Source organism: Alosa pseudoharengus, unplaced genomic scaffold (assembly GCF_046254945.1).
Source record: "Alosa pseudoharengus isolate Yale_2024_CS ecotype anadromous, Long Island Sound unplaced genomic scaffold, YU_APseudo_1.1 YU_APseudo_1.1_scf_5, whole genome shotgun sequence".
NCBI lineage: Eukaryota > Metazoa > Chordata > Actinopteri > Clupeiformes > Clupeidae > Alosa > Alosa pseudoharengus.
In genome coordinates this window covers 13857670-13882875 of record NW_027468837.1, presented here as the reverse complement: position 1 = coordinate 13882875, position 25206 = coordinate 13857670, and the positions used below count along the sequence as shown (strand labels likewise).

Here is a 25206-nt window from a genome sequence, read left to right as displayed (position 1 = left end):
GAGCTGTTGCTAGGTAACCAGCTGAGACAAGTAGCAACATTCATTTGCTGAGTAAAAAATGACAAAGGGCCCAAGTCTTGTTTCATCAAAGGTTTTTCTTTAACTTTTCCTATGAACATTTCTGTACAGATTTGGGACAGTTATGGGAGCAAGCTCCATGTATTTTTTTTATACAAATTAAAATAGAATAAAGTAAAATAAAATAAAAACAACACACAACATGCTTTAGTAATCTACAATATTCAGACCCATGCTGTAGCTCTTTTTCACTGACGAGATTTCCCAACACTATTACTTGTATAAATTACAAAATAACTTTAATTTTTCCTATGATAGTTGATAAAAGACTGCAGCAAGAACATAACAACAAGCAAAAAAGAGTTATGCAAAATAACTAATATGGTTCCACAGAGATTTTGTTCAGTCTTAATGCTACAGCTGTTAAACCTGCTAAACCTACAATACATGCTAGCTAATGTTGTGTATGCTAGCTAGTGTTTATCTCATTAAAATGTCCAGCCTTAACTATGTTACCAATGATCCAGCATTTACAAAATGGCTGCTAAGGCTCAGCCCTGAGGTTTTCTATTAATGAGGACCGCATGGTAACTGCTTCACTCATATTGTAAGGTGTTTCACTGAGTTTAACAGTCACATACAAATGACTGGACAAATTTCCGTGTGTACAGACACAGGCTGCAGACGCACACACTATTAAACGGGCACTAGTGAGGACGCCTTCATCAGTCCGTGCACTGCTCATTTCTCATTACTGATACTGAAGCACCAGCGCAAGCTTTTAAGAATCCAACATCTGGCAAGAAAAGCACACTCTCAAGCTGACAGATGTCCAAGACATCATTTCCTTCATGAAAAGTTCCAAAAACAACTAGTTTAGTTGTTTGTCAAGGAAGTTCAAGGAGAGAGACAAAAACATCACTTTGTGACATTCTGGCAATTCAATGTGTGGTTATTTTCACTGCATTTCCAATGCATTTAGGATGCTGCCTATGAATATGAAAGTCCCATCCTCTTATAAAACAGACACAAACCAGCCATTCTAAAACCATTCACTCAACCAGACACACAATCAATCACACACACTTTTTTTTTCACATAGACTCGCTGCATCTTGTGGCCTAAAAAAACATAGGCCGGGTTGTTCACAGAGTGGTTCAAACTGACACATCACACGTCAGCCGCTAACAGCCAGGGGAGCTGCCCTGCAAATGTCAGTCCTCTCCTCTCTTCAGTCTAATACTCCATGGCTCTCGCAAAAAAAAAACCCAGTCCACAGTTCCCACTGACTCAGCTGAGGAAGTGGATCACACAGTCTGGACGCTGACGGTGGTGATGATGGACTGAAAGAGCCAGATGTGGATCTTGCATTCAGCTCCCAATTAAACAGCAAAATTAACTGAGATGGTGTGTTGAAGCAACTGAGTGGTAACCAGCTAGATCCGTTTTTTTTTTTTCTTCCAGTCTGCAATGTTAAAGACAGCATTTTTGATGTGGTGATATTTTTCTTTTCTAAAGGGGTGTTTCCAGGACAGAGTGAGTCAAGACTTGGGAAGTGAAGAGCACGTGTTGGACAAAGGAAGGAGGGGCGTGGCCTTCAGAGGAACCCCCTTCCTTTCTGTCCAATCAGACGCGGATAACGGGCGTGGTTGCTGTGAGGGGTACGGTGGAACCCGTCTCATAGTCAAAGTCGATCATGGTGTGGTTGCCAGTGCCAAGGCTGCTGAGAGAGTTCCCTGTGCCCATCTGACGATCCCGCAGACTTTGTAAGTAGCTCTGAGAGAGAGAGAGAGAGAGAGATAGTTAATTCATGTGACAAAGCCACTCATATGGTATCAGTTTTCGAAAAACATAGCAGATAGTTGTAACTTTTATCTGTCTTCACTTGATGTCACCTTGAGCAAATTCCATGACAACCTATTTTTCCAGAGAGATGAGCTGGCAAAGATATACAGCTGGGTAGCTGTGTAGCTGGGGCTCAAACCCAGAAATCACCATCTCAGTACGATTTCCCTTAAAGCCAAATCCTCAAACCTTAACTTTTGAATTGTTGGTAAAAAAAATAAAATAAAAAAAAAAACAGTGACAGTGACAGTTTTTTGACAGTATTGATGAAAGAGTGACATGACACTGTCATGACACATGAACCCTAACCCTAACCTTTAACCCTAACACTAACCCTACCTCTAACCCTAACCCTAATCCTTGGGATTATTACCCTTGTTATGACAAAAACCAAATGACACTTAACAGAAGCGTTATGTCAAAGATTTATGACTTGTTTATGACACGTCCCTGACAGTGTCATGTCACTCTTATGTCGACACTGTCAAGTAAAGTGTAACCAAAAAATCCATTCACTAAATTAGAGGTGTTGTCTCTAAGACAATAAACAAATAATTGTTCTTTTGTTTTTAACAGGGGATGTAGGTGCTGATTGGCTGGAGCTGACTAACCGGTGCGAGTAAGTCTCCGGCGTAGCGCTTGACAGGCGTGGGCTTTCGTCGGTACGTGCCCTCCTGACCACCGCTCTGCTGCCGCTTCTTGGCGTCCTTCTGCCTGATGCGCATAAGCTGCACCCTCTTCTGCCTCCTGCTGATGATGACTGTGAGAGAGAAAAAAAGAATAGAAAAATATGTCAGTGTATGATACTCAGAGTGCATCAGCATACTCAGTCCATGAAACAGTATACAAACATAAGTCATTGTATCGACGCTACACACATGCTAACACTAAATATTACTAACTACTGGTAATATGATCATTTAGCCAATAAAGCACACAAATGCTCGGCTGATAGTATTTTACTTTTCTGTACATCCAAGCACAACACCGGATCCTGGTTAACATCACCAGTCTAGTTGATGCTGATGCTGAAAACCTGACGCCTTTCTCACCTTCCGTATGGGAGAAGCCCTCGGCCGTGAGCTTCCACTGCACCAGTACTCCCATGAGGCTTAGCGTGGGCCAGATGCCCAGGATGACCCAGCTGTACCAGCAGAGCGGCGTCGGCGCCGGCTCCAGCCGCAGGCAGTCGTACACGTGCGTGGCCAGCGCCAGCATCTCCACAAAGTAGTCGGCGCAGACGGTCATGATGGCGGCGCCGAACACGGCCGTGGAGAGGATGGTGAAGAGGCGCTGCCACTGGAGGGTCAGCACGGCACACAGCATGCCCGTTCCTAGCAGAGCGCCGAGGGGCACCTGAGACAGCACACACAGGGAAGGGTCAAAGGAGAGGTACTGACCACACACATACGGTCAATATCAGACAATAAGTCTTGCTTCATCCTGGAGACTTATTTTCTGATACTATTATATATTGTCTGATCAACAGCGAGATGATATGCCACATCCGGTACTCACACAAATTACAGTGGAGACCAAGATTAAATTTCACAATTTCACGTAACCTTGGGGCATTGGAAAAAAACAGTCCCCTGAGCAGCCAGGCTCCAGTAGGGGCCTCCTCTTACCCAGACAGTGGTGGGCGTGTAGAACTGGTGCGTCACCAGCAGGGCGGAGAGAGCGAGCAGCAGGCCCAGCAGCAGGCCGGTCATGAAGAGGCCGACGCTGCGCACCAGCATGGTGACCAGACCGCAGAGCAGGCCGATGCCCAGGCCGATGCCCGCACTGGCCTCCACGCTCAGCTGGGTGTCCAGCACCCGCTCCTTATGGCACAGCAGGAAGATGATGACCGAGCCGAACATCAGGCCGGACAGGAACATGACCGCCTTGAAGCAGCGGTAGCCTGAGGAGAGGGGGGGTAGACCGGTGGGGTGGTGGAGGGGGAGGAGGAACAAACACATTCACAGAGTGAATAACATACATGACATCATTATCAGACCTGGGGGGGGGGGGGGGCTACGTATACTTGGCTAAATAATGGCTGAATAAGGCAATAAATCGAAAACTGAAAGGAAAGAGAGACACAAGAAAAACCAGTGTGTGTGTGTGTGTGTGTGTGTTGTATGTGTGAGTTGTTTGTGTTGTGTTGTTTGTGTCACAGTAAGAGATTGAAGGAGAAAGGAGTGATTTGTTGTCATGGAGAGAGAAAGAGACAGCAGAAAGAGGGCTTTGGACCCCTCAACATTCCTTCCATTCAGAGGACCAGGGCTAGAAGCATTCAATCTTCTGGAAGGCCTGTGTGTGTGTGGGGGTGTGAGTTAAGTATGGGGGTGAGAGACAGAGTGTTGGTGGTGTGTGTGTGTGTGTGTGTGGGGAGGGGGAAGTGGAGTAGGGGTAATTAAAGGGTCATTTAACTTCATTTGCGGAGCCCCGTAACCTAGGTGTGAATGCCTTGAGTAGAGTCTCACCCTGGTGTAAAAAAAGTCAATCATCCATCCATCCACTGATAAGCCTGATGGGGCTCTTCATTATGATGTTTATGTATAGTGAGAGTGGAGAAGTCAGCCCAAGTCAAGACCCCCCACAGCTAGTGGGTGAGCTGCTGCTCTCTATGTGTCACTGGCTGCTGGTTTATGGGCCAGCTGATTTGCATTATGATATCACCAAGACGCAAACCAAGAACATGTTGTGTGTTACACATGAGTGGGTAGGAAAGTGTGAGTAAGAGAGAGAGTGAGTAAGAGAGAGTGAGGAGGAGAAAGAGTGATGGAGTGGGATTGTTTTTTTGTGGGGAAAAAAGTGAATGAGGAGTGCATATCCTAAAGCATGTATAAGTATCCTTAAAGAATAATGACAAAAATAAAACCTAAACAAAAAAAATTAACAAAAAAAGTGAATCTAAAAATTGAGCAGAAATAAAACTGAACAGCGCGTAACTAAGAGCGATTAATGTGCATGAACACTGGCTCGGGATTTCCTCCCACATCTGTTCGGGGAGGGCAGATTGCTTACCTCACACAAACAAACCCTTAATCAAGTTTTATTGAATTAAGATGTGGTAATGACCTCAGTCTCATTGTAACAAATGCTCCGTATCACTGACTAAGCGACTCCCTATTGCTCTGGTTCTGCCCAGTCTACACTATTACCTAATAGTGCTAAAAATCTAATTTGATCTCCTACATTGTCTAACTAAATACTTAATACAAACTGTGGTTTGGCCGGGCAAGCACGTGGCGCCATTATCCTGTGTGCATAGCCAGCGTGACATAACTACAGAGGTGTGGTGTTGGAGACACACAGGCCTGTTTTAGTTAAATACAGTAGTCATAATAGCTGGCGATTAGCCATGGTGATTTGTGAGAGGAGTCAGATGTAGATGCTCTTCGTAATTACACTTGTCTGTGAGTAACATGTTCACAGAAGGTTGTGTGATGTGGGGACGTAGTATGATGCTCATCTGGTGTTGTAATTATCATTTAGGACACGTTACGTTTTGCTCTTGCTTAGTTTACATGTATTAAAGTTTTACACTTCAAGCGTAAAATATTTTTCTATACAGCATGAGAAACATGGAACTTAAAAGAAACTGCATCTTTTTTTTTGTTCAAAAACAGAATATATGTTTTTGTTCAAAAACAGAATATATGTTTACTTCATGAAAATGTAATGTCACAATGCGACAGGTACCGAGCGCATTCCTTCGCAGATAACATGTCACATCTATGATCCTTAACAACCCTTTCAACTCCCAGGTGACCTCTGACCTTTTGAGAACTCTTACCGAAGAAGCAGTAGATGATGCCGAACAGGCAGCACATAGAGCAGATGACAGCAGGGATGATCTCATACTTCCTCTCGATCTCCAGGAGACAGGGGTTACTCGGCTCATCAGGCACGGCCCCGTCGGACACAAGATCTGATGGGTCGGCCATTTTGGGTGATAAGAGAGATGGGGTGAGGTGGGGAAGACAGGGTCTAGAAGGGACGGGGCGGTGGAAGCTGGAGTGTTATCTGGGATTCATCGCAAGGCTTTCACAGCACCTACAAGAGAGAGAGAGAGAGTGTGTGATTCATTTCTGTAAATATTGTTGCATTTTACTTGGAGCCGCTTCTATAAACATGTGGGTGATTCATCAGCTGACTGCAAAATAATGCTTACTGCCATGTTGTGGTATGTCTAGAGAAATACGACTGACTCTACATCATCCAACGTGAGATGAGATCAGGTTCAATTCACAGGCAGAAGAGATACTAATGAGACAACCTACTAAGTACACTGACTTTAGAATATGTAGAACTTTGGGTAGGCCCTATTTCATGAATTTTGTGGACAATGTGCTTTTCTTTCTTTCGTCTTTTTTGTCAGAATCTATTAAAATAGTTCTTCTTGGAGAGGATTCTTCAGAGGTAGAAAGTGCTATAATGCTCATTGTCAGACTGAACAGACATAAAGAGCATTTTCACCCAAAGAACGAAGCACTGAAGGAAAGAGTAAGCTAGATGTAAATGAGAGACTGTGTGATTTTGAGAACAGGTGTAACAGGGCAGGGAGCCATTCCACAGAATTCTCTTCAAAATAGTCACAATACCAGGACGCTTTGCCTTGAATATAAACAAAGAACCACCCAAGTGCACCATCATCTTCAGACCAAAGATCCAACTCCAGGAGAACAAAGCAACTAGCAATTAGTGGTGTGGGTGTATAGTTAGGAACCATATAGACCTCGAAAAGAAAAGAAAAACTTTTTTTAGGGTGCCACACAACCTAATGAGATTCCACAGATGGCACCCAGCTATGCCAGGCTGTCTTTACCGCCCACGGCGATGACATGCCTGTTCCTACCCACTCCATAGGCGTGCCACAAAACTTCAAGTGCTTCAAAGCGTCGCAGGCAGCATGTGGTCTGCCGCGACCCCTGCCACCTCTTCTTTACACACTTCAAAGAGAGTGTGAAACCTGCCAGCTAACCGCGACTTTTCCCCCTGGGTGTTCAGGTGACTGCGCATGTTTGCCCACCCAACTTTAAAACACACAGCACACAGCAGCCTGTACATCGCATGTAGGTGCGCAACACACACAATACACTCTACTGTGCGCTGCATGAAGTGCTGGAAAAATGTAACTGCCACATGACCAAGAGTTTGGCCTGCTGAGAGACTGTGGACCCGCTAAAGGAAACATATTTTCAGGAAGAAGCACAAAAAACAAAACATACAGTAACAACATGGTGCCATAGCAACCACCAGGAAAACATAGTGTGCACTATGGTCTCCTAGGGTGACCCAGAATAACTGGAACATACCAAACGTATAGGCTATGGGTCTACAGGAAAAATAACATTTTAATAGATATCTAAACCTGTCAAGGTTTGGAGCTGAATGTTCAATTGTAAATAGTGATTTCTTTCCCAACATTTACACAAAAAAATTATAATCTTGATGCGATTCAAAACTTCATGGAATTTACACAAAGAGCTATTAACTCTTTCAACATCTCACTTTCCTTCTATTGAAATACCTGGATTTAGACAGGTTTCACAAACATCATGTCAATGACACTTTATCACCCAAATATGCTATTCTCAGTCAGTCACTGGCAGTTTACACTTCAAATTGCAAAGTCAGGTGGTGCCCTGTTTATCTCTAAAGCCCAGAGTAGACCCTTTCCTGGAGTTCTTTTTCATCATGCCATCATGTTTGGAAATACCTGTTTTCATTCAATCTCTTACTTCACAAACAACCCTCTTTTTGCCCAAAACAATGGTGCAAACTGATGCCTCAGAACCCTGTGATTAACTCCACCTAACTGGAACTGGCTGCATTGAAAAACACAGCCCCAAGAGGACTGAAGAGAACGGTCAAGTTCTCTGTTGAGCTGCGGAGAGCTGTTGTGGATTAGGAGGGTTGAGTGAAGGGTTAAATATGCTCCCTGTGTGTTGCTTGGAGGGGAGGTACAGGCTGGGGGATAAGGGTGGCCTCCTTCTCTTTCGTTCTCTCTCTCCCTGGTTTCGCTGGAAAGCCTCACTAATGATCTCACCCCCTTCACGATCCGATTACAACGAACTCACGTTTTCAGGACAGGAGAAAAACAGTCAGGCCCTGGCCCCACTCCACCTCTTTCTCCTCTCATTTTCTGTCTCCCTCTTTCTCGCTCTCTTTCTTTCTCAACCGCACTCTGTCCCACATTTAAATGTGACACTGTGTAAAACATCTTTCTCTCTCTCACCCCGACATTTCTCTCAAGTAAAGCTGTTCTCCAACCCGTCTCCTGTCTGTCTGTCTGTATGTTACTGTTCTGAGTGGCAGACTCACAACCCTGCATGTCGTGAGTCGACGTGGAAGGAATGAGAGCCTGATTGGAAAGTCGTTTATATGTTCCTTGGTCCCCCCCCCTCTTTCTCCACAGACGGAGGGAGAGAGGGAGAGCGTGGCCCAGTCAGTACTGACTCAGTTCCTCTGGTTCCTGTCTGGTCTCCAGTGGACGCACGCTGGCCGCAGCTCTGTTCTGTGTCCTCGACTAGAACAGAGGATCAAGCATAAACTGTGTGTGTGGCAACATGCAATTGTGTATGTGTTGTGTGAGTGGTCTGCACACTATTGAAAATTATAACACTGGCAAGCATCAGTGCTTTCTAATAGTTGTATGTTTTAACTAGTTCCAGCTCGACTCTACTCTGCTCTAAATGCCTGCCCAGCCCACACAGATCCAATGGTAATGACCTAGCCATATGAAAGCTCTGGAGCCCGCTGAGTGTATGAATGTGTGTATGTGTGTGTGTGTGTGTCAGCCTTCTCAATGTATCTGAGAGAAAAAACAGTGGACAATAGTGGCATTAAATCTGACTGAAATGTGATATATACTTGGATCTGTGCACACACACACACAAGCCTGAGTAGACACAAAGACTCTGACAAAGACAGACAAATGAATAGCATCATGTCCACCCAAAGCAAGGACAGACACATGAATAGCATATGAAGCCCACTTGAAGACACGCTCAGATATGCTAAATAATTCATGCATGCACACAAGAACAATCCTCAGACAGAAACCTTCATCCCACTCTCATCCATGTGTCTGTCAGATCTTTGTCCCAAGGTCTCTCACAGAGCAGCTGTGTGTGTGTGTGTGTGTGTGTGTGTAGGCCTACTGTACATGTGTGTTGGTCAGTGTGTTTGTGTTAGGAGTTTGCTGACAGAGGTATGTGTGAGAGTGTACAATATGTGAGTGAGAAAGCCTGTATGCCTGTGTAAGCCTGTATGTGTGTGCATATGCAATGGTGTGTGTGAGTGTGTGTGTGATTGTGTGTGTGAGAGAGAGAGATTATGTGGCGTGAAAGTGTGTGTGTGCATGACTCAGAGAATAGAGCCTTTATGAGGCAACACAAAGATTCAGAGCCCCTGCCTCGACCCCCTCCGAATCAGAACAGCAGCCTTGCTGGGAGAGAGAGGATCAAGCAAAAATAGTGTGTGTGTGTGTGTGTGTGTGTGCGCGCATGAGTGTCTGTGGCAACATGCTTGTAGGAGTGCCTTTGTGTAGCTGTATGTGATTGTGTTGTGAGTGGTCTGCATAAAATGTAAAATTATACACTGGCAAGCATCAGTGCCTTCTAATAGTTGTGTTAACTGGTTCACATAGTTTCCTGCAGACTGCATGTTGCTTGGTTTCCAAGTATGTCTGTGTGTATACAAGCATATGTGAGTGAGTGAGTGTGTGTGCATAGCTTATTTTGGCTGTATGTGTGTGTGTGTGTGTGTTTGGAAACTAGCACAATGCCAAAACTGCCCTCTCTCTATCTCTCCCTCACTCTTCTCTCTATCTCTCCCTCTACCTCACTCTCTCTCTCTCTCTCGTGTTAGATAGGACACAATGACATTTTTTCCATGTCTTGCCTCTGAGATATTTGGCACGGGCCAGTAGGCCATGGCTTGGATATACCCAAGCCCCGAGGAGGCTCTGGCAAAGGGACTTTGGCTGCTTTGGAGCTGAGCTCTCTGGAGAGGCCTGTTGTTTACCCCCTGAAGGAGCGGTACGTATTATGTCCCATTAAGCAGGGCCTGGGTTTCTGTGTCTGCGCTGGGTACTACTCAGATGTCAGCATGATAAGACTCGACAGCAGAGCGGCGCTCTGTGCCCCCTTATCAGTCATGCGTGTGTGACCAGCATTAAACAGGAAACCGTGTTTGTGTGTGTGGCAAGATGAAATTGTGATTTGCTAAAAAGCGCAATGGTATACGTTTACTTGCTGGTTCTTTTTTGTCCAAGATCATGTTCACTTGTCCTTGGCCTCAGCCATCCGGACAGCCAAATGGACAACCAGACAATAACAACATTAGAGCATCTCGGAAGTGGTGGGCAAGTGCATAGAGAGAGAGATTGATATTTCACAACAAACTTCAAATGTGGTCAGGTCTAGTAATGCACATTGGTTAGTGATCATGAAACTCTTCTCTCAAGCAGCCTACATTTTACAAGAACACTCAGCAATCCTTTATGAACGTCATGTACATCAATAGATAAATATTTTAAATAACAATAAATTCAGTACACAGCAGGAAATGTACCCATTCATTATTGATGATAATAATGGACCTACAGTATGAATAAATGAAATTTTAATGACAATAATCTTTCAATCATTCATTATTAATAATTGGTAACAATAGTCAATGTTTGGTGAAAGACTGCTTAGGGCTTGTGTCTGCTTCTGCGACCCTTGCTTCTGACCTCATTTCCACATCACAAAGGACAGGAGGCTAAGTCTACGCCGAGCAATCAGGTCCAGGTTTTCAACATAGCTGAACCAGTGCCACCTCATTCCCTGGGCAGCAGGCCGTGACCAACAGATGACAGCTGGGCCTGGGTTCAGGCCTCACTCTGGGTCTCCAGTCCACTGACTGTACGAGACCCTGCGTGACTCCTGCTGCTTTGGACCAGATTTAGGCCTGGTACTGACCGGACTCTGACCCATTCCCTAGTCAGCTGTGACCTGGAGTGAGAGCCTCACTACCCCTGGCCTGACCAAACCCGCAGAGAGAGGACGACAGCAGCGATCTCCAGCCTCATTCAGCTGTTTCTTCACGGTTTCATTAAAACTTCACGGAAAGCCAACACACACTGGGCCTTTCAGAGTATGAAATTCATGCATTTTAACCAGAATCTGGCAGTCCTAAACAGAATGACCCAGTGACCCTGTTAAGTGTGTCCGTGTCATATTGAAAAGAGCTGGAAATTACCAAGCATGCAGAAACAGAAAACTACGGTAGTTTCCACAGTACAACAGTAGTAGGAGAGGGAGTGGAAAAGGATGACCATCTATGAGACCCGACACGTTTACACATGATCAGGCGAGTCCCTCCGTGGAATGTCACAGGGAACTACACGTGGTGCTATCGGTAAACCACCCCTACAGATCGACCTGCTGTAACATAGAGCAGACAGCTGAGGGTGAAGCCAGGACAGGCTTTGGTTATCCACCGTGGCTGAACTCGTCTCCCACTCTGACCTCCTCTAAGTCCCACGCCAGAGGGAGGACAGCTGGACAAGGCGGGGCAGGTTGGGTTGGGTTGGGCCCAAAGTTTTCAGCATAGCTAATGGGGAAGTAAAGGGGTCTCAGGGTTGGCCGTGTGGAATTCCACTGGCACTGAGCAGGGCCATAGGAACCCCAGGCAGCTGGGCATCTCCTCAGCCCAACATCACCCCCTCCAGCTGTTCCCCGCAAGCCAGCTGGTACTCTGTGAAGGGCATAAAAGTGCTTGCCAGTGTACTTGCCAGTGAGGGTGTGTGTGTGTGTATCTTGACCACAAACACCCATGGCGTCTGGAAATCAAAGATCTTTTACATCTGTGCCACTTGCTTGTTCAGACAAGCTACATGGAAGCTTCAAATGACCTTTTGGAAACACATGGTGACAAGGCATAAACACAAAACCTCACACTCATGCACAACAAAATAAAACTGACAAATAGGCCATGCCAAACCTTTAGTTCTGGCTTATTTTTTTATGACCATTTCAAAATAACCTCAGGCAGACACTAATTTTCCTGTATTTGTGTCACACAATCACAACAAATCATTATGTCCAAACATGTGCAAAGTTCTACGTAAACATGCTCTCAAGTGGTTAAGACAATGTCCAGACTCAAGCCACTTCAGACTGATGACCATAGATGTAATCAACATATTTAAGTTTTCTCTTGCTACATCCAAGAAATAAGAACATCTCATAAAGACTGTTTATCTTAATACTTCATACTTCATAAAGAGAAGAGGTTTCATCACTGTTTAAATCTAATTTGATGCTTTGTGTACAGCCTGCCAAATGTAGAGTTAACGAGGATGACAGAGACAGAATACCATCATACAAGAAACATAGAGTAAACTGAACCATCAAACCTGTGATATAGGCCTAGTGGAACTGCATAGGATTCAAGACACTATTTTCTCTCTGTTTACATTTGTAATGTGGCCATTACTGCCATTGAATCCACACAGACAGGAGGCAAGACCAAATAGAGTTATGAGTATTGACGTTTGGAATTAAACTTAACCACCCACAATATCAGCCGTAAAAGCTCAGCCAGCCCAATCCACTTCTTATTCACATTCACAAAATTATCTTTTAATTCCATGACCCTGCTTGACCCTATGCAAGACAGGGGAATGTGACCTATGACACGTCGTCTCATATAAACTGCACCCCCAGCCTCTGTCCCCTCTCCATGGGAAGCCCCGTTTGGAGAACAGGAAGTGCGGATCAATGGCATCAAGCCGTCGTGCTCTGACCTTTTCCCTCATGGCCAGGAAGCAGGAAGTGAAGCAGCAGAACAGGAAGTGAAAGAAGAGAACCTACATCACAAACATATTTCTGACTCACGCTTTTAGTGTCAATTAGAAACCCCAACCACACAATACATGACGCTCCCAGTTTCTGTCAGTTATTAGGCTGGAACAATTATGGATGTCTATGTGACTGGCTGTAGCAAGGAGCTAAAGAAGAAACAGTACAAGATCAAGAGTGTTAAAAGTAAATAACACTTATGTATAACAAAGATGTTACTCTCAGTATTATTCTAAAAAGAGAAAATGTCAGTTTACTACATCCTCTTCCTCTAGTTTGGATTTGTTTAAATGTTGAAAATTACTCTGTACACTGTAGAAGTCAACAATGGCAATGAATTAACCAATATATTCACTGCAGTGATACAACCAGTGTAGGGGACGTATAAGTATAAGTAAGTATATATACTCTTTTGATCCCGTGAGGGAAATTTGGTCTCTGCATTTATCCCAATCCGTGAATTAGTGAAACACACAGTGAGGTAAAGCACACACTAATCCCAGCGCAGTGAGCTGCCTGCATCAACAGCGGCACTCTGGGAGCAGTGAGGGGTTAGGTGCCTTGCTCAAGGGCACTTCAGCCGTGCCTACTGGTCGGGGTTCGAACCGGCAACCCTCCGGTTACAGGTCCGAGTGCTAACCAGTAGGCCACGGCTGCCCCCCACGTGACAATCATATGACATTTTCCAATGTTAAGTAGAAGTCAACTGCAAATTCAATCACTGGAATGGGACCCCCACCCATTAGCACAACATCTCACTTCCATGACTCAGCAAATTTGCGAAATGCAACACTCTCACACCCTGAAATTGAGCGGGACGTTCGGTCAACTTAAAGATATTACTGGAATCATTTCAAATGGCATACACAAGAACACAAGCGCTCCATATGGAAGAGTAGGCCTACACCCAGCTATACCCAAGGCTATTCCAGAAACTTCTCTTTCTCTCGGTGTGACGGACTCTCCAATGCAAACATTAACACTGCATCAACTGCAATAACAAACGGTGTGGAGCCACGTGTTAGCATAAGGATTACTCTCCTGCGAACACAGTCCTCACACAGAGCAGGGGACGGGAGAGACAGGGCTGACCGAGGGCAGCCACTAATAAGGCCAGACTGTACGATTCTAGGTGGCTGGCCGTCTGGGTCAGTACCACGGTGGTTCTGGCGGACTGTGTGCCATTCGGACCGGGCTGGACCCTGCCGTGACATGCAGAGCGGAGGCGCTGCTGAGGGTGTTGTTTGTGACGAAGCCTCTGGATCTGATCAATAGGGCTCTCTGTCTCTGCTATTCGGCAGAGTGGAGGAAGGGGAGGAGGGAGGGACGTGTGAATGGACAAGAAAAAGCTTCTCATCCAGATCCAAAAATTCTGGCACAATAACATGAAGGGCTCTTGCAGAATGACAGGCAATCAGTTTGTGTCTGAGTGTGAGTGTGAGCGTGTTCTGACCAATTGCTGTAGGTTCTGTAAAGACACACTTGCATACTCAATCTCTCGGTTAACACAGCCACACATTTTGAATAACAATGTAGAACAATGCTGACAATATTGGTGGCTTGTCTCTACAAGGACATTTGGTCTCTAAACAAAGTCCTTTTCAGAGAATTCTTTTCACCGTACAGTAAGTCACTCTTTCTACACCAAAGTCCTTAAACCTAGATCTTGTGATGACAATGAGCTTCCACATCATCTTTCAATGTCCCTCTTTTTTCCAATCTGTGTTCTGTCTCTCTCTCTCTCTGTCCCCCTCTCTCTCTCTCCCTCTCTCGCTCCCAGCCTCTCAAAAAACACTTTGTTCCTCTGAGAGCGAATGAGGGAAAAACCTGCAGCGTTTTTGGCAAGCCCTCTCATCCACTCAGTTCTAAATCCCCCACCTCCCTCACCACCACCCCCACGACAAAACCCCCACCCTCACAATTCAGGGCTCTGCCTGGGCCCAAAAGAGAGAAGCGCCCTCCATCAAAGTCCTGACTGTTTACTGGCCTTTCTGCCTTCAAATGAGAACCACTTGCACTGTGGAAGACGAAAAGGGGAAGAAAAAAGACTGTCAGAGAGAGAGTGTGTGTGTGGGAGAGACAGAGAGAGAGAGAGAGAGAGAGAGAGAGAAAGGAAGAAAGAGAGAGCAAGTAAAATGAGAAAACAAATAATGAAAGCAGAGCGAAAGGGATAAAAATAAAATTAAAATAAAACATTCAACAAACTCAACAAGGGCAGAACAATCTATCAGTGAAAGTTTGGTCAGTATCAAAAGCATTCTTTTTAAATCTTGGAACACCCCCAATAACAACAGAATGCATCTTAGTGACACAACTTCACCATCGGTCCTTATCCTCTTACAGTGGGCACGTTGGGATGATTATAAAATTCCACATTATCCATGAGCATATGCCTTCTTAGAGGGCTTTAGAGGATTTGTAAGAACTCTGTAGCACATATAACAATCACCAGCCACATACAGTATTCAGATTTGGAACAGCTTACGTAATCTCCAAATGTGTGACACATATGTTGCATGCTACAGTGGTTGGCAGATGCTATCGACATAGGCAATAATGTAAGCTTACAAGGCCACGCACGAAGTGTATGAAACATATTTGACATCAAGCGTATTTCTGCGCTGGGCTTGGCGTTTACAGATGGGAGCGGGGTGTGTCATTGAGGGAGTCATAGTGCTTGTGTTCTTCCCAATCGAAAGCCACAGAGGCCCTTTACGCCTCACGCCTGCCTCTGTGGGAGTGCAACACAATGGAGCTCTTTCTGTTTGGAGATTGAGAGAGAGAGAGAGAGAGAGAGAGAGAGAGAGAACAAAGGGAGAGTACTTTACATAAAGTTAAGTACTCGTGCAAGCCTAGCCTACACTGTATGACCACTCTCATCCAACAAGGACCCTCAATGCACTGGTATACAGGACACAAGATAAAGGAAACATCTAGCTCATATTCTGTAAATACTATAACCATAACCATAACCATCTTCACCTAAAATATCGGTCTATTACATGTGTGCAAATGCCCACGCAATAAACACACTAACACATATAGTAACCTTGACTCCCACGGAGGCCGAGCCTGTGGGTCTAAGCCACTTCCAGGTCAAGTCTGTCATTTAAGGCAATTTATAGCCAGGAGCTCCTTGAAGGGAATCCCAGCCTCAAATAAATGCCTATCGCCCAGACCATAATGCAACTGCTCCACCACCACTCCTCCCCATCAGTGCAGTCCCTATCGCTCTCTGTTTAGACAACTCCTATGGGAGCTTCAGCTTTCCTCAGCACTGCTCACACCTCCTCATGCTCTGGAGAGGCTATTTCAAGGAGCTTAAATGAGGGGGTATATTTAAGGAGTGGCGCTAGTCGAAAAATATACAGTAAAACTCACTGATTTACTTTGCCAGCGAGTCTATCTAGGCAGTCTGTTCTCATGCATTCCAAAGCTTGTGTACAGTAAATGTTCACCTCGCACACACATACACTATCTACGAGAAAGAGTCAGGCATGGATATTGAAATAAACTATGTGCTCCAATCAGGTGTTCTGAGTACACCATGTTTTCCACTGTAATAAGAAACATGGAAATTAGACAAAAACACCCACCCACTAAGAATGATATCTTAGACCCAGAAACGTTCTACATGAGGGTGTGAAGGTATGTAGCTTGAGGGACAAAAAATAGACAAACTAATTTAAACTTCACTGTAAAGGAGCAAATGAGATACCAGACTTTTTTTTATAAAACTCTAGCAATCAACTTTAAGCTCAGAAATCTAATGTCTTTTCATATGGGACCAAACAGACTCATTTTATAACCTTGAAGATTTTGACCTAATCCATGTAGAGCCTGACTGACTGTCATCATGAACATATATAGTACATGGTTTGATTTCTGCTTTTCACTTTCAAGACCTCATACAATTACTTTGCTTTGAAATGGGTCTTAAGGTAAAGGCTAACAAACAGTCCTGACTTCTCAATTAACCTAACTTTCAGTATGATCTAATGCAGCCTATAGATAAGGGATTTGTTCTCCCTGGAGAGCTCTTCCTTGCATATGAGGCAGCTGGCCCACATGTAAGATAATCTATTATTAGCACCTGTCTGGTGTATCATGGGGGCTACATCATGTGTAACATATTCATAACCTACAAATACATACAAATACATTTCCTGATATCATTCCTTACCTAATTCTATCTAACAAGACTATAAATATTTTCTGTTGGGGAGGCCATATCACTTCCCAAAATCTGGAAGAGTTAAAAACAAAGCTGTTCAAAAAGCTAGGTGTCAGGTAAACCTATCTGTGTAGGTTTGGGAATTACGGTTAATCCCAGTCACTCAACAGGGACTCAGAGAAGGGATTGGGAAACGTGTGGCCTAGAGGGTGCGGGGCGGCATACCGGCAAGACATGGAATGATAATCTGGCTTTATGGAAAAGGTCTGAAGCAAGAGCCGGACGACAGGGTTCAGGATGAAAGGGCCAGGGTGGGCAGAAACAGGATATGGAGGGCTAGGGTGAGCTGGGCCGCTGGGCACATTGTACAGACCAGCACTTTTACACAGAGCACTCCTTGTTTCGCTCAGTGGCTCTGGCCTCTGCCAAGGAGGGAATACCACACTGAACTGCTCTCTGATCAGTCTCATGGTTGGTCCACACAAGCATGGCTATGCTTAATAATTTTAGCCTTGAACAGATGATTCAGTCTCCAAACCTGTTTTGGGGGTCCCTGTAAAACACTTGTAGCGTAGTGTGTATAGGCCACAGTACAAAACTGGGTCTTGCTTGAGGTAAATGATGGGAGAAAGACAACATACCAGGAGGAGTAATTCAGTTGGTGAGTTACAGGAAGTTAGAGGACATTTTCCTCTGATAAAAATCAACTCCACACAAAGGCCCTATAGTCAGCTGAGATGAATGGGAGAGACAGTCATATGCCACACAAAGGTCAAGGAGATGCCAATTGATGTTAAAAAAAAGGGGGGGGGGGGGGTGGAGGTACTGAAGGGGTCAGTTGCATTGAGACGTTGAGTCTGCAATGAACAACTCGACAATTCATGGAATCTTCTTAAAACAAACACCCAGAGCCTTAAGGAGATGACAATGCAGACAGGGAGCAGAAGACAGCCATACCATGCCCTTATAGAGCGGACTGGCCTCATCCTCAACCCAACTAGTATATGCAGCTGTTTTCAGTACACAACTTGAGTTCAGAGACTCCTTTCTCAAGGATCCTATGTTCAAAACCCTGCCCATCCCCCAAAGCTGCCTAAAAGTCAGGGTAGGAAAAGACAATCTAGAATCTAGCCTCACTCTCGATGCAGCGCAATTGTAATGGTTGTAATTTGGTGAAAATTGGATGCGGCATTACCTATATCTGAATATCACAGATACCTTTGCATTTTGGGCAAATTACTCATAATAACATCAGCTAATACAGCAAAAACCTTAACAGATGTTTTTGCTGCGGTTACTACCAACGGGCAAATTACTCATAATAACATCAGCTAATACAGCGAAAACCTTAACAGATATTTTTGCTGCGGTTACTACCAACCAAACCATCCAACTACCCTGAGGTTGTCTGTGGTTACAGTTAGAGATTACTGATACTCTGTACGTTAGGTCAGACCAACAGCAGACCTCATTAACCTGATATCATAAAGGGGTCAGCTAAAGAAAAAAATAAAACTACAGATATCTTTTAAATGTTCAGTCCCGACAATGCAAAAATTTAAACCGATTAGAGTCTAATCTGCTGTTCAACTGCAGACTATTCAATAGTTACACGTACAAAAAAATATCAGGCAAGCAGGGGAATGACTTCATCCCACAGACACACTGATCTTGCCGAGCTGGGCTGAGTGCAGCTGAGCTTGGCAAGCTTTAGGCCACATGCAACCTGTGTATCTAATGGATTCAGTTTCTAGAGGACAGATAAAGCTATGGACCAGAGCCCAGAGGGAGAGACTGTGTTTTGTTGTGCATTTCTACATCCAAATGTGGACCCCTCAAAGGATTTGTGAGGAGGAGCAGGGAGAAACAGCTGGATTTCATAGCTTCTAAACTGATTTGACTCTTAGGCCTTTGACAAGTTAGAGGCTTCCCTCACCTGGTTTCCCAGGGACTTAAATAATAACGCAGCTGCTGAAGGACAAGGTTGAGGATGGGGGGGGGGGGGGGGAACAGACCAGTCCATTCCAGTAGGGCAAATACCTGAGGCAAGGATAATAATGACTGATTCATTATTTTTGTTTGGAGAATAAAAGTCTTGGACAAACCCTTTGGGCCAGATAACCATAATGAGGTCATGATGAGGCCAGGATAGAGGGTTCTACTGGCAGTCAATATTAGATTCCCTTTCAGTAGGTCAAATTGACTTGATCACTCTGAGACCTAGTGATTGACTGCTCTCATCAACATGTAGGCTGAAATCCTGGCAAGGGTAGGGCCCTAGCTGTCTGAGTGTTTTCAGGGTGCCCTAGTCAGCGCCATATGGCCCAAGCCAACTGGGGGTTGACAGAAATGAGGGGGTAGCGAGTGTGTTGGGGGGAGTGAAACTGGAGACGCGGTGTGACTTTGCCACAGAGGGGATCCAAGCTATCATTACACTCCCAATGCAAGGCACCCTCCCACCACTAAACATACATCCACAAGTGCTTTCAAGTCATCCCCAGCCAAAGCCTGGGACCATAGAAACAGTGGCAGCGTAAAGCTCACTGATTTTTGTGATACGTCGGTCAGATGAGGAGGTTGACTTGAAATATTCCTGAAAATGTAGAAACAGACACATTTGCAATGTCTAGTCACTGTCAACTGGTAATCTTCAGAAATCCTCTAAAGTAACACAGGTTGCTCAAATTATTTAGCACGGTTCCCATTGCTGCAGCACTCACCAACAAATACGGTTATTTTTCACGCAGATTCCTTAGTAAAATATGAAACAAATGCTACCTTTCCAGTCTAGTTAACAGTCTGTTACACGATATTGCCAAACAAGGTTTAACATTAGCCTAATGTTATTATTATGAACTTTATGCTTTTATCTGAACACCGCTAACTTACTTCCTACAGTTGCTATTCTGCAGGAAAGGAAAGGCAGCGATAAAGCAGCATCTGAACTTGGCAAGTTTCAGCTTTTAAAACTGGGTCAAATAGTGTTTTCTCCACTCGTTAAAGAATATCCGTGATGTCCTGATTATACAGTTAACGTTAAATTCAGTCAGAATGAGAAAGAGTGTTAGTTTGACTTACCGACTCACGTCAGCTTCGGGGGTCTTATGCTTTCCGTGGGAACGGACAAGCATTGATTGGAGAATAAAGTAGGACAGTTAAACAAATGGAACAAGCAAGCCAAAAGATGATTGCTAAATTATGTCCATTCAAAAATGTTGTCGACTCAGCCGTTAGCAGAAAACCGCGTTACAGTAGGCTACTACAGTTAGTTAGCTTTTGTCCTTTCAAAAAATAACAAAAAGGAGGGAGATACTATTGTGTGAGCGTGTCAGAGCATGGTCCAGAGTCGCTCAATGTTTAATGTTTATTCATGGGTGTCCTTATTTCTCTGCCGTGTCTAACTAACGCTAGCACAAGTAGCCAGTTGGCTAGCTGGTCACGTCTGGAAAAAGTTATCTGGCTCTCAAGCCTCCCTCCCTCTCTCTCTCTTCCACTCTCACTCACTCACTTCTGGTACCCATGGGCTTCTCTTCCTCTCTTGCCTGTGTGTTGTTGGAGGACTTCTCCGCCCTTCCCTCCCTCGTCTTGCGAGTTGCAACCAGCCAGCAGCTGAAAACGTTTTGACATCATAGCCAAAAGACCATCTGTTATTGTCGGTTGTATGAAACTCAGAAAAGGAGGGAGAGATGGACCCTTCAAAACAAAACTCAAAATAGGCTAGTAGACAAGCCAAGGCGCAAGAGGTGTAGGCCTAGGCTAATGATGTTTTATTCATTGCAATCACTGTCAATTCATTGCAATCCTGATTAGAACTATAATTAATTATTGATTTGTCATTAAATATTGAAATGGCCTTAATTTGGTTAAGAGAGATCCTTATGAGGCAGTTGCTTTCAGTTATTGTCATGCGGTGATTTGAACGCAGACAAAGCAAATTGCCTTAATAAGAACTGACTGAAAAGCTGCAAGACATTAGAACAGAGACTGAATAGGCAATTGAGGATGTGAACTCAGTGTCAGTTTACATCTCAATTGAGAGAGGAACCAATAGCCAACACTGTCTGTCAGATGTTTATTCCAATTAAACACTGTGCAAATTGATTAACAAAAATGCTTATCTTGCTCAAGTCAAAGTCTGTCAGGAAATGGAAGCTTTAAATGATTTATGATGACTGAGGCCTATTCCAAGTGAAACAGGAGGTAAATAAAGTCAGCAATTTATTTAACACCCTGACTGTCATCTTATTGACATTTTACCACTACATTACAACATTTTATTAGGCAACATTATAGGCTACTAAATAAACTATGCGGTACATGGTATGACTGCCGCATGGTGTTGCCACCTTTAACACAAAGAAAATAAAGCACATAATTTCATGTTCTATCCATGCCCTACTCCTGCAACTCTTTAAACTGCAAATTACACTTCCCAACTCCTGTTCATCCCACTCCTGTAGCCTAACTCTTTGCATCAAACACCCGTTGGTTGATCAGTGTTTAACAATTCAAGATAACAATATACACAGTCTAAACTGCTTGAAGCAGGTGTTTAGGTTAAAGTGTGTGTTTGTGTGTGTGCAAGATAGAGGGTGTGAATGTGTGAGGGACTGTGTATGTGAGTGTTTGTGTGTGTGTGTATGACTGTGCCAATACAAACTTGTGTGCACTGCTTCCAGTATGCATCAAGAGAGAAAGGATACTGGGGCATGCCAGTAGCCTATATGTTTCGTTGTGTTGTGTGTGTATGGTGTGTCTCCCAAAGGTTGTTGAGGGAGTGAATATGGGAGCGACAATTACTTTCCCCCTTAACTTAACATGTGTTTGTCTACCTTCTACAAACTGTACATTGCCAGTGTGTATGTAAACTTGTGAGTGCACTCCCAGTGTGTCTGTGACTGGATATGAGTGTGTGTATGTGCATTATGTGTCTGTGTGAATACTTGTGTGTGTGTGTGTGAGTGTCTGCCAAACCAAAAAACGATGATTCAAGCACCTGTCAAACCAAATATGTCAAACCGAATTGAGGAACCAAATCCCTGTCAGTCTAGTGGGGTTACATGTCCACCAAGTTTCATGTACCCTGGTATTCAGGAATTGACGAAAGAAAATTGGGGAGGGAAAAGCAGAAAAACAAAACGGGGAAAACACCTCTGACAAAACCTATATGATTGCTATGAGCTAGCAGTGGTCATAATTAATCATCATGGAATTGATGTTGTCAGCCCAGATAAGGTCCATCATCTAAAGCCAGGTTTCATGACTTTATGTTGATCAGAAAAAATGTGTAAAAGAGTGTAATATTTATTTTACTACTTACTATTTTGATGAACTAACATTCCTTATTTGGCCAGTTTTGCTTTAAAAACTGCCACAGAGCCTTATCCTACTTGCCATTTGGCAACAAAAACCATTTCCCTTAGATTGTAAACACTTAACGATATCCATGGACTTCTGTGGGTTCTCCAACTGAAAGAACATTGTTCAAATAAGAAAAGCGAAGGTCAAAGGTTCAGCTGGAGGGGATTCAGGAACAATATGAATGTGAAAACATATAAATGACTGTAGCTCAATCCATAAGGCTGTTGTAATGTGCGGGTAATTCATCAGTCATAGATATGGGTTGGCAGGCACTCTTTCTCATGGCTTGTAAATATGATAATCTACATCAAGAATGATTGTATTGTGATAAAGTTTATATATTTATATGTTTACTTGTATTATGATAAGATTGACTCAACAAAATTGTTTTATTAACACTGTAATGGGACTTTACTGTGGATTACAGGGTTGAAAGCTAGTTAGAATACATTGTAGTGTACACAGAGTCTCCCAAGAGCTTGTCCAGTGTTCCTAAATTGGAGCTTTATTCAGATTTATAGATTACCTTGGATAAAAAAAAAGTCAGATGTCAGTTTAACTGTTATCAGGCAGGCCGCAGCTATCTCTCTCTGTTGCTCATGGTCACTTATGATGATCTCATTTCAACTGTGCTGTTGGAAAATGGGGTTCCAAGTAGACAGTTGTTTTTGAGGTCCGGCATGGCAGGGTGCAAGGTTATATAAGCACATGGCTCACACATGTGTTCACTCACACACACACACACACACACACACTCACACACACATGGGTCTGTCTAATTACAAGGCTTTGTGTTAGTCTGTATACAAAAAGCCTTTGAAATGACAATAAAACCTGGCAGTTTTCCCCCATGGTTGTGTATCAGCTGCCTGTGTGCTGGGAGGGAAAGACAACCGCCACAGACTCTTTACTCAAGTACCTCATGTAGCTGACCTTCCACTGTAAACTCAAGTTCTCCATGTATGTTAAGCTTGTAAGCAATCTCTCATGTCAGTCTGCACCCAGCTGTATGACAAAATGATCTGAAAAATGACTTGACTGCAGTAGTTGTCTCTGTCTTACGAAATGAACTTTTTTTGGCCTGTTGTTGGAAATGCATAGCAAATCTATCTATAGTGCAGTGATGCCTCTATCCATTGTTATACAACTAGGTCAAATATGGTCATATAGGACTCTCATTCACATGTGCAAAACAGTCACTCTCACACTTGGTGTTATCTTTGTCCCTGACCACTCATGTGATTCCCCACTCAGGCTCACCCCTTGCGGTAGCGGGATTGTGGGACATGTGGCTCACCGGACATCGGCGACAGGAAGTGGTTAACTTGGTCCAGATGTGGAGAGTTGGGAGAGACCACCCCACCACAGCTGGGGAAAGAGGTGGGAGTGCCAGCCATAATTGTTAACAGAAGAGGAGGATCTTTTTATCAGACGCAACCCCAACCCCTTCTTTTTGTCTGGCAGCTTCTCTCACCTTATCCTCCGCATCCAACCTGACTTCCTTGCCCACTTCCATGACTCACATAATGAAGCCGAAGGAGGCCTTCTGGATACTGACCAAGTCTTAGTTCACTGTCTTTACTGTTTAAACTTTATGAAATTGACTCGAACCTCAGAGAGAAATTGGTTGAAAACCACATCCGTTTGTATAGGCCACACCAACTGGTAGTGACTAATTCAAACCAATGGTAAATTGTCATGTTTATTTAACCTAGGTAAGCAATAAATAAAGAGCTATTAAAAAAGAAATAAAATAAAAAAGAGCTAATTTTTTGTCAAAGTTGTTTGTATAATTTCTTTGTTCTTCCAGACAGGAAATTAAGACAAGCTGAATAAGGTTCACACAAAACTGAAGTTTGAGACATATTCCCCCACCCAAAAATGCTGTGAAAGTCTTCTTAACCTAAAGCCAATCTCAACCAGAAAAACAAATTCACTGATTGCCTTGTCTAGGTACGTCAGGTCCTCAGAGCTGGCATCTGAGAATTCAATTACAGCTCCACAGACTAGTCAAAACATCCAAAAGCTCCTGAACAAACTCAGGAAATTGAAGAGGATGTCACTGCTGCTGAAAGTCAGCTCCGACTGCCACCGAGAGGCCATGTTTCTAACAACAGCCCATTGCTGTAAGCATGAAGCTGAACACTGACCAAATGGAGAATGAGTGAAAGGACTTAAATCTGTAGTTGGCAAGATTCGTTTGATCATATTCACTGAAACCGACACTATGTTCTGACAGAACATAAATCAGCCGGTTTTAAAAAAAGCCCCGCACTTCTACCTCCACCTAGAGCCTGTTGTACATGGTGTTGTGAATGGGCTCATGATCTCGCTGCCCAAATGTCATCCCTCTTCCTCTCAGACATACTGGGGAACATTCTGAAGCGGTTGACGGCGAAGCGCTCTCGAGGTGGACAAGCTGCTCAGCCTGGGCCTCGTGGGCGACCGGAAGGAGTTGTACAAGAAGAGACGACGCCAGGCCCCTGGGAAGAGCGCTGGAATGGTAGAGCTCTGCTCTCCTCCTGTTCATCTAGTCTTAAAGCTGCAGTTGGCAAGATTTCTTTTGATCTTATTCACTGAAACCGATACTATGCTCTGACAGAACGACATAAATCAGCCGGTTTTAGACAAAAAAATGCACTTCTACCTCCACCTAGAGCCTGTTATTTGTTTTGCAAAAATCCACAGCTCCCAGTTCTTCTGGTCCAATCAGAGCAGGGCTGTGTGAGATCTAACTGAATCACAGTCTGGTGCGCATTGACGCGCACAAACTCGATGAGAGGGTGTTCGGTGGTAGTGGGGGAGGGGCATGAGAGTTGTAAACATTTAAAATGTTGGCTAAGTCCCCTCAATCTGTCAGACTTGCCAACTGCAACTTTAAATGAAATTCAGAGCAAATGATAAAAACAAAACAAATGTGTGTATTGTGATCGCATATTATTGATTAAAAGCCAAAACGACTGA

At 44.0% G+C, this 25206-nt stretch overlaps 1 protein-coding gene across 2 annotated transcripts; it reads right to left on the bottom strand.

The window, feature by feature from the left end:
* Positions 1-75: 75 nt before the first annotated feature.
* LOC143103970 (transmembrane protein 198-like) lies at positions 76-20399 on the bottom strand. Of its 2 annotated transcripts, XM_076267865.1 has the most exons (6): positions 19960-20399; positions 5648-5907; positions 3492-3766; positions 2916-3219; positions 2475-2623; positions 76-1794 (listed from the first exon to the last, which is right to left on the bottom strand). In XM_076267865.1, exons 2-6 carry the CDS (start codon positions 5796-5798, stop codon positions 1645-1647), a joined length of 1029 nt encoding a protein of 342 aa, XP_076123980.1. In that variant the 5' UTR covers positions 5799-5907; positions 19960-20399; the 3' UTR covers positions 76-1644. The 2 variants fall into 2 exon arrangements, with proteins under 2 accessions (XP_076123980.1, XP_076123981.1); XM_076267866.1 differs by lacking the exon at positions 19960-20399 and having other exon boundaries at positions 5648-6306.
* Between the last annotated feature and the right edge of the window lie 4807 nt (positions 20400-25206).

Excerpts from the sequence above, each read along its gene's own strand:
- LOC143103970 (XM_076267865.1), bottom strand. The coding sequence starts at position 5,798 with ATGGCCGACCCATCAGATCTTGTGTCCGACGGGGCCGTGCCTGATGAG. Across the intron at positions 3,220-3,491 it reads ACACGCCCACCACTGTCTGG|GTGCCCCTCGGCGCTCTGCT; the intron begins GTAAGAGGAGGC and ends GTGCTGTCTCAG. Across the intron at positions 2,624-2,915 it reads GGGCTTCTCCCATACGGAAG|TCATCATCAGCAGGAGGCAG; the intron begins GTGAGAAAGGCG and ends TCTCTCTCACAG.